Below are 8,783 nucleotides of genomic sequence, written 5' to 3'. Positions count from 1 at the left end.
TTATTTATAATTTGTTTTATGTCACTTGTTTCTTTAATATTGTTTTTATTTTGTGTGTTTTTTTGTTTCTAAAATAAAGAAAATGTCAAAGACATGAAGCTATGCAGTTTCTGTGTGAGTGTATGAACACAATAATCGGTTAAAATCTTGCCTAGGGCACCAAATTGGTCAGGGCCGGCCCTGCTCAGCATTCACAGAACATGTGAAACTCTAAACATAGCAGACACCTGCAATGCGATGATCATACTGTGGTGTGGATATAGCCTGTCAGTGTTGCTCACCTCCAGCTCTCACAGCAGATAATACAGACTTTTGCACCTCGCCCCCCCGCCATGTCTTCACCCACATCCCCGAGATGGTGTGGGTATGGTGTTGCATGGATGTAAATCAACACATGCAGTTAATGACATGTTACAGAAACTACACACACACACATACAAATTGGTGCATCTTGTATATGTGTAATGCGGTATATGAGCATGTTACAAATAGTGAAACCTTCACTGCTGGCGAAGTGCGTTCCAGGAGGAGGGGTGGGGGGCTTGGGTGTCCTAGTGTCCACCTGTAATGAAGTGATCGTGTTGTGTACATCAAATACATCAATTCGGTGAAAGACGGTTGTTAAGTGTGAACTGCCCACTGTTTTCAAAATCGGGTTGGATAGTAGAAATTGTGTAATGTGACCCTAGCATAAGTGGTACATTTCTCATTTGTTCAATACTAAATAAAGTCTTTCACAAAATACTAATTTAATTAGTCTCAATATGTAGAAATGATGAGAGACTTTCATGTACAGAACCCACATTGCAGACTATACTTAATAGTTTGAATGTAGTGCAGGCACATAATCCACAGGACACAACAGTAGCAATCAACATTTTCATTTAATATGAGTAATAAAATAAATTAGTACGTCTATTGCATTCATTTACCATAATAAACGATATAGTTATCATTATATAATGCATTCTACCCACAAACTGGATAATGTATGGATAAGAATTCCTGTGACCTATAGACCCCTCACAGTAATTTTAGTACAGATTACAGAGTTTATTACAGTTAATACAACGTTTCAAATATTAATATTGCTGACAAGCAACACTCAGACTGACTACTGTTAATAAAAAATAAAATGTTTAAAAAATGCATGAAAAAAGAGATCTAAAATTGATAAACAAAATACTGAGTAATTGTAAATGTATAGGATTCATATCTTGCAAGACAAATTGCAAGACAGTAAAATATAGCTATAAGCAGTTTTAGCATACTGTATTAAGTATATACATATTAAATGTAATATTGAATGTATTTGAAAGTAAAATGGTCTTTATGTAAAGCAACAAATACATGTTAAATATTTTCCTCCTTAGTGTAGTTCAATGAGGACACATCAAATGAGTTCAAAAACAGTGGCTGGGGACTTTGCCTGGGGTGAGTTTAAGAGTCTTCATCATCACTGTCATCAGAAAGTTGTTGATCATTAGAATTATAACAGGGGATGTAATTTGGGGTCAATTTAAGAAGGTCAACTTTGTTGTACATTTAATCTTCTGGTTCCTTGTTAGCCATTGTTAGTGGAAAATCACGATTGCTTTGCTTGATATTATACTTTACTAACTGTAGATATCAAGTAAACCTAACTACTTACTGAAAAACTTGGACAACAGTCCTTTTCCTTTTTCTTTTTCTTCTGGTGCAATTTCTTCCTTTTTGGCAATTTTCTTTGTCATCTCTGCTTCTCTCTTGCTCTTCTCAAGTTTTTGAACTCTTTCCAGGAATCCTTCCTTATGTTCCTGTTTCTCTCGGTCAATTAAGAGGTCAATGTACTCAATAACAGACATTGGATTGGGCTTTAAGGCAATCTCTTCCAGTCTGGCAGCACATCTGTGTGACTCATCAATAAGATTACGTAACACAGTTTCAGTTTCAGCCAACTCATCCTGTAGCTTTGTTAACACATTTTTGGCTGTCCCTGTCTCAGAGCATGCAATCTCATATTTTGCTTTTGTCTCATAATATGTCCTCTTCTCTTTTCTGGTACAATTTTCATATTTATATTTGTGTTTATAGTGATTTCTCCAGCTGCATTTCTTTGGACAGACTGTGCAATTGAATTTTGTAATGGAATCACACCAGTATAGAATCCATTCAGGGGCACTCTCACATGGGTAGTGACAAGTCATTTCACAGATTTTACAATTGTTTGCATATTTTTCTGTGTCTTTTTTTTCCTTGACAACAACATTAACCTCATACTCAAAGTCCTTGTTTTCTTCCATCTTTCCTTTGTGTTCTTCCAGCACTTTTTGAGTCTGTCTGAGCTCCTCTTGTTTGTTTAGGGCAGCCGTGATCTGGGGCTCCAGTCCTTCTACGCAAATCTGCAGTTGCTTGCGCTCATCCAGGACTTGCTGAGTTAATTTCAAGTTCTTGGTTTCCAACTTGTCAAGTGACTGAAAAAACCTGCACATGCCTTTCTGTCCCATGTTCCAGTACATCTGGTCAAAGTCATCACTATCACTGTCATCAGAAGCTTGGGGATCAGAAGAAGATGTTGCATACAGAGCTGAGTTATTGAACTTGAAGTGAACTGGATTATCTTTCTTATCTTTTGTATGGGGAACCCCTGACTCACTAATGGCTTTCAGGACAGCCGGTGGCTTTCCATCTGCAAATGTAACGAGAGTCAGTATGTTCTTTTCTATGTCTTTCCCAAAGATGGACAGGATGGAGTCAAAAATATATCGCTGAGTTGGAGTGAGTCGAACAAGTGGCGCCTGTACTACAAAGCAGACTGCATCGATGTAGTGAATACCCTGTGGTGACTTAAACAACTCACAAATATTTTCACAAATGAGTCTATCTTGCTCTATTCCTCTAGTGTCTCCATACCCTGGAGTGTCAATAATAGTAATGGAGTATGGGACTTTAAACCATTGCTCATGGTAGATTTCATAAGCCGTGATTGCAGTGGTTTGACTTGATGTCTGAGATATTTTTTTGATGTCTTCATTTATAATTTCAAACCTGTACTCATCATTCCACTCTACCCCCAAGATGTATGTAATCATTGCGTTGATAAGGGTCGATTTCCCTGAACCAGTTGCTCCCAGCATCATTATTGTCCTGTTTCTGATACTTGGATTCTTTGTTCCAAAGCTACACCTTCTGATCAGACCATTCGGGTTCAGATTCGTATTGACTGTGTTCAGAATGTAAACCTCAGGACACCCCTCTCGAATCCGTCTACTATCTTTAATTATTTTTGTAATTCCTGATTTTTTAGGATCAGTGGAACTCTCGGTCTTCCTGTAAAATAACCACAGTTTGTTTATTTATTTACAATAATTAATTTTAAAGTTACTTTAAATAATAAGTACAATCTCCAAGACTCACTGCCATGTTGATTTAGTGATTTTATGCAGTCCGTGTAAATTGCGATGAAGTCATACAATTGCAGGCTAGAAAAGTTATACCTTATGTATATTCCCACGATACAAATCCAAATGTAATTAGTGTTAGTGAGAAATGCATTTTTCGTTATATATTCTTGCCTTATGTGGGCCAGCACCTCATGGGAATGAAGACGCTGCAGTGCACGGATGCTTTATATATATATATATATATATATATATATATATATATATATATATATACACTCACCTAAAGGATTATTAGGAACACCATACTAATACTGTGTTTGACCCCCTTTCGCCTTCAGAACTGCCTTAATTCTACGTGGCATTGATTCAACAAGGTGCTGAAAGCATTCTTTAGAAATGTTGGCACATATTGATAGGATAGCATCTTGCAGTTGATGGAGATTTGTGGGATGCACATCCAGGGCACGAAGCTCCCGTTCCACCACATCCCAAAGATGCTCTATTGAGTTGAGATCTGGTGACTGTGGGGGCCAGTTTAGTACAGTGAACTCATTGTCATGTTCAAGAAACCAATTTGAAATGATTCGACCTTTGTGACCTGGTGCATTATCCTGCTGGAAGTAGCCATCAGAGGATGGGTACATGGTGGTCATAAAGGGATGGACATGGTCAGAAACAATGCTCAGGTAGGCCGTGGCATTTAAACGATGCCCAATTGGCACTAAGGGGCCTAAAGTGTGCCAAGAAAACATCCCCCACACCATTACACCACCACCACCAGCCTGCACAGTGGTAACAAGGCATGATGGATCCATGTTCTCATTCTGTTTACGCCAAATTCTGACTCTACCATCTGAATGTCTCAACAGAAATCGAGACTCATCAGACCAGGCAACATTTTTCCAGTCTTCAACTGTCCAATTTTGGTGAGCTTGTGCAAATCGTAGCCTCTTTTTCCTATTTGTTGTGGAGATGAGTGGTACCCGGTGGGGTCTTCTGCTGTTGTAGCCCATCCGCCTCAAGGTTGTACGTGTTGTGGCTTCACAAATGCTTTGCTGCATACCTCGGTTGTAACGAGTGGTTATTTCAGTCAAAGTTGCTCTTCTATCAGCTTGAATCAGTCGGCCCATTCTCCTCTGACCTCTGGCATCAACAAGGCATTTTCGCCCACAGGACTGCCGCATACTGGATGTTTTTCCCTTTTCACACCATTCTTTGTAAACCCTAGAAATGGTTGTGCGTGAAAATCCCAGTAACTGAGCAGATTGTGAAATACTCAGACCGGCCCGTCTGGCACCAACAACCATGCCACGCTCAAAATTGCTTAAATCACCTTTCTTTCCCATTCAGACATTCAGTTTGGAGTTCAGGAGATTGTCTTGACCAGGACCACACCCCTAAATGCATTGAAGCAACTGCCATGTGATTGGTTGGTTAGATAATTGCATTAATGAGAAATTGAACAGGTGTTCCTAATAATCCTTTAGGTGAGTGTATATATATATATATTATACACACACACACACACACACACATATACATATACATATACATATACATATACATATACATATATAGATGGGTGGCAAATTAAAGGAAAGACCTGAATAAATGAGTGGAGGAACTTAATGAATGCAGATGCCTGAGGTGTACTGCATGATACAGTTAGGCAACTGACATCCTATCATGCTCTGTGTCATGTATAAACATGCTGAGCAGGCCCAGTTGACCTCGATTTTGGATCAAGATGGCAAGAGGAGATGGCAAGAGGAGAGTTCAGTGGTATAGGCAACGGTCTACAGAGATGTGGAAAAAGTAATATGGTCAGATGAATCATCGTTCACCATATTCTCGACAAGTGGGCAAGTGCATGTGTGGCGACACCAAGAGAATGGTACAGGCCTGACTGCTTGACCCCTACAGTGAGGCTCTGTTATGTTGTTGGGGGCATTTTCCTGGTGTGGTTTGGGTCCACTTGTCCCCTTAGAGGGGAGGGTCACTGCAAATCATTACAAAGTCTTTTATCCTATTGTGACACATTTCTCTCCTGATGGGAGTGGTCTCTTCCAGGATGACAATGCCCCCATCCACAGGGCACAAAGGCTCACTGAATGGTTTGATGAGTATGAAAAGTATGTGACTCATATGCTATGGCCTTCACAATCACCAGATCTCAACCCAATTGAATACCTATGGGAGATTTTGGACCCACGTGTTTGAAAGCGCTTCCCACCACCATCATCAAAACACAAAATGAGGGAATATCTTTTGGAAGAATGGTGTTCATCCCTTCAGTAGAGTTCAGAGACTCGTAGAATCTGTGCCAAGAGCATTGAAGCTGTTCTGTTGGCTCATGGTGGCCCATCACCTTACTGAGACACTTTATGTTGTTTTTTCCTTAAATTTCTCACCCATCTGTATCTGCTACAATAATATTTACATGTTAAGTAGGGGAAGTCAATTAAAAGGGAACATGCTCATTGTCCTCATCACAGTAGCAGGAATGAAACAATAGTTTTTCTCATAAATGAAGCCCTAGAATGTAAAGCTTCATTCATTGAACAAAAAATAGCTCAGCATTTGTCAGACACATTTCATAATTATCATTACATCTTAATGTTCTATTGTAAAGAAACATTTTATTAAGGTGGTTTATGAAAATGGTTTCATGGTAAAATGTTTGTATAAGCTGAAAAGGGTAACTGTGTGGCGTTTATAATTAAGTTCATGCAACCAATGTTTTAACAAATTATTTTAAGCAAATACATAGCAAATACATATGCAGGTATAAATGCAGGTTGTAACAGGAATCTTACCTTGTATCACACTTAGATCCCTTTTGTTTGGAGGTATTAATTGAGGTATGACTCGCCATAACAACACCAAGCTGTAGACTTCTCTACTCAATTCACACTATCTGTAAACACCAGCACCTGTTGATCAGAATACGCACGTCATATATAGAGCCCTAGATTTTGCATTTATTGATTTTCTAAACTGTATTTCAGTTGTCAGTCTGCGAGAGGCCAATAGCCTTCTCAGTAACTGTTTATTGAGACATCTTTAACCATCAACCCATTACATTAGTACAATGAATTTCATTATTCATTATGGTTCAAATACAAGGAACTGGAAATGGAATTGTAATGCAATTACAGTGGGGCGGTGCTGGGCTGCGGTGTGGGCGATGCCGGGTCCAAACTTCCACCTGTGCATTACATTCATTATGATCTGTAAAATAATTCAGACCCATGTCGTATAAAATGTTTAGTGTAGATAATAGGTTTGGGAAATGCAATGTAGCCTTAGCTATTTATTTGTTGTCATACATACATTTTCATACACAATTGTCTTGGGCTTAAATTATTTGTAAATATATAAATTTAATGTAATACTGTTTGTGTGTGTGTGTGTGTGTGTGTGTATATATATACACATACATACACATACACATACACACACACACACACACACACACACACACACCCACACACACCCCTTGATTTAACTAAGGGTAAGTTCATTTCCTGATCATGTCACTGAAAATACACACATAAAAGAAAGTTTGTAGATTAGGGAAATAATTTGTTTGAAATTTTCTCGATGTCTGTTCCACCTGAAAGCAATGTACATTTCGACGTCAATTAATCATTGCCAAAAACACATTGAATAGTGGTTGTATTCTTGTCTAAATTACGTCAAGTGCCTGCTGGGATGTTTTCTGCGCTTACTCGATTTCCCTCATATATTTCCATACATCTATCCATACATATATGCCAATCCGTTACTGAGACAGACAAGGAGAATACATGTGGGTTAATAATATACAACAAAACTAGAGCTGTTCGTTTTTTTGTTCTTGTTTTTTCAAGTCTTGCTCCTGTCTTCATTTATCTTTTCTGTCCCAACCCTAAGTCCTGTTTCATTTTTGTTTTTGCTAAAAGTGAATTAAACAGATTAATTAGCTAATTCAACTGCTACTAAATGTTTGCATTCATTTTAAATATGCATTTGGCGAAAATGTATAACTTTTAAAATTATTATTTTATTACAACAATTGTACTATTAGAGTATTTAATATTTTGCGATTTCATAATTACAGAAGAAAAAATAAATAGATACCTGAATGAAAAGTTGTTTGTGGTAGGTTGATCAGGATGCTGAGTTTCTTTGGAACCACTCTGTGCTGCTCTGGTGAAGAGATCTGCTTTATATACCATCCCCGTTCCTCCCCCACAACCTGAGATGTGATAGCACAGACATGCATTATTCTGCTTGAGGTGATAAAGATCGGTTAACAAACAGCCTTTCCCGTAAATGGAGACATTTACTGAATAGTGACTTCAAATGAAAGTGAAAACGCAAAGAGAAACTGTGGCTACAATACACTTGCTCAGCTGACAGCTTAGGGCAGAGGTTCCCAACATCATTTAGCGAAGGTCCATTTAGACCAGGGGGTCTGGTGATGGATGGCCAATTTCCGGATTTTGCATGGGATGGAGAGCTGACGTAGAAAATGAACCACCGATGAAAACAAAATATGTCCCAAATCATACCTCTTTATATCCTATACATTTCTGTTAGGGAACATTTATGAACTTTAATTGTTGTTGTTTTCCCCAAATCACATGTGCAATTTGCAACAGAACATTTCCAGAAAGTGTAAAAATATAGTAAAGGTTCAGAAAAGGGGGGGTTGAAGGTTGGCTTTGGGGGGCCGCACCAAACATCCTCCAGGGCCGCACTTTGGGAACCCCTGATTTAGACAATGTAATCTTTACTTTGGGGTGCTGACAGTTTGAGGAGCAGGGACCTGGCCCTGGCCACAATCTACCACCCCTCACACTTGCGTTTCCTTTGAAAGCACAAAACAACATTCCAAAAGCGTAGCAGTACAACCATTGACCATGGATATTAAACAAATAAATGACATCTTTGGCTGTGAAAATGTTACTGAATTCTATCTATATCTGCATAGACAAAATATAGACATAATTTTAATTTGTACAAATCTAACTCCCCCAAAACATTCACCAGACAGCAAGAAAGCAAAGGTATATTCTTACCACTAATGGAAGTTGACCTGCCTCGGCTTTTCCTGCAAAGGCATGTAGACTCCATTAAAATCCAGTTGTTGAGCCCATGCTCAATAGATATTGTCCCTAGTCCATTCAGTCATTGCTCAGTTATCGTTGAGTGAAGGGAGTTCTTAATCAACTATAGTTGTGAAAAGCTGCACCCTCCACTTGCAACGGTGCACCTGATCTGACTGTCATCTGTGTATTGAATGGGACAAAATCAATAAAAATCAGGCTGCTGGAATGGTACCTTTTGGTCCCCCATGAGCCACACATGGGGTCCGTTTGGTAATTATGAATGAATGACTCGATTCACAAAGAC

At 38.7% G+C, this 8,783-nt stretch overlaps 1 protein-coding gene across 2 annotated transcripts; it reads right to left on the bottom strand.

Moving 5' to 3' along the window:
* Positions 1-865: 865 nt before the first annotated feature.
* Positions 866-7,608, bottom strand: LOC136768703 (uncharacterized). 2 transcript variants are annotated; one of them, XM_066723037.1, is made up of 4 exons: positions 7,506-7,559; positions 6,540-6,614; positions 6,200-6,316; positions 866-3,309 (listed from the first exon to the last, which is right to left on the bottom strand). In XM_066723037.1, the coding sequence occupies exons 3-4, from the start codon at positions 6,256-6,258 to the stop codon at positions 1,644-1,646; spliced, it is 1,725 nt and encodes a 574-aa protein (XP_066579134.1). In that variant the 5' UTR covers positions 6,259-6,316; positions 6,540-6,614; positions 7,506-7,559; the 3' UTR covers positions 866-1,643. The 2 variants fall into 2 exon arrangements, with proteins under 2 accessions (XP_066579134.1, XP_066579133.1); XM_066723036.1 differs by lacking the exon at positions 6,540-6,614 and having other exon boundaries at positions 7,506-7,608.
* Between the last annotated feature and the right edge of the window lie 1,175 nt (positions 7,609-8,783).

This window comes from Amia ocellicauda, chromosome 14 (assembly GCF_036373705.1).
Source record: "Amia ocellicauda isolate fAmiCal2 chromosome 14, fAmiCal2.hap1, whole genome shotgun sequence".
NCBI classification, from domain to species: domain Eukaryota; kingdom Metazoa; phylum Chordata; class Actinopteri; order Amiiformes; family Amiidae; genus Amia; species Amia ocellicauda.
The sequence above is the reverse complement of the archived record's forward strand: the minus strand, read 5'-3'. Positions and strand labels throughout refer to the sequence as shown.

Coding starts and splice junctions, on each gene's coding strand:
- LOC136768703 (XM_066723036.1), bottom strand. CDS start 6,258: ATGGCGAGTCATACCTCAATTAATACCTCCAAACAAAAGGGATCTAAG. Junction 3,310..6,199: donor GGATCTAAGTGTGATACAAG/GTAAGATTCCTG, acceptor GTTATTTTACAG/GAAGACCGAGAGTTCCACTG.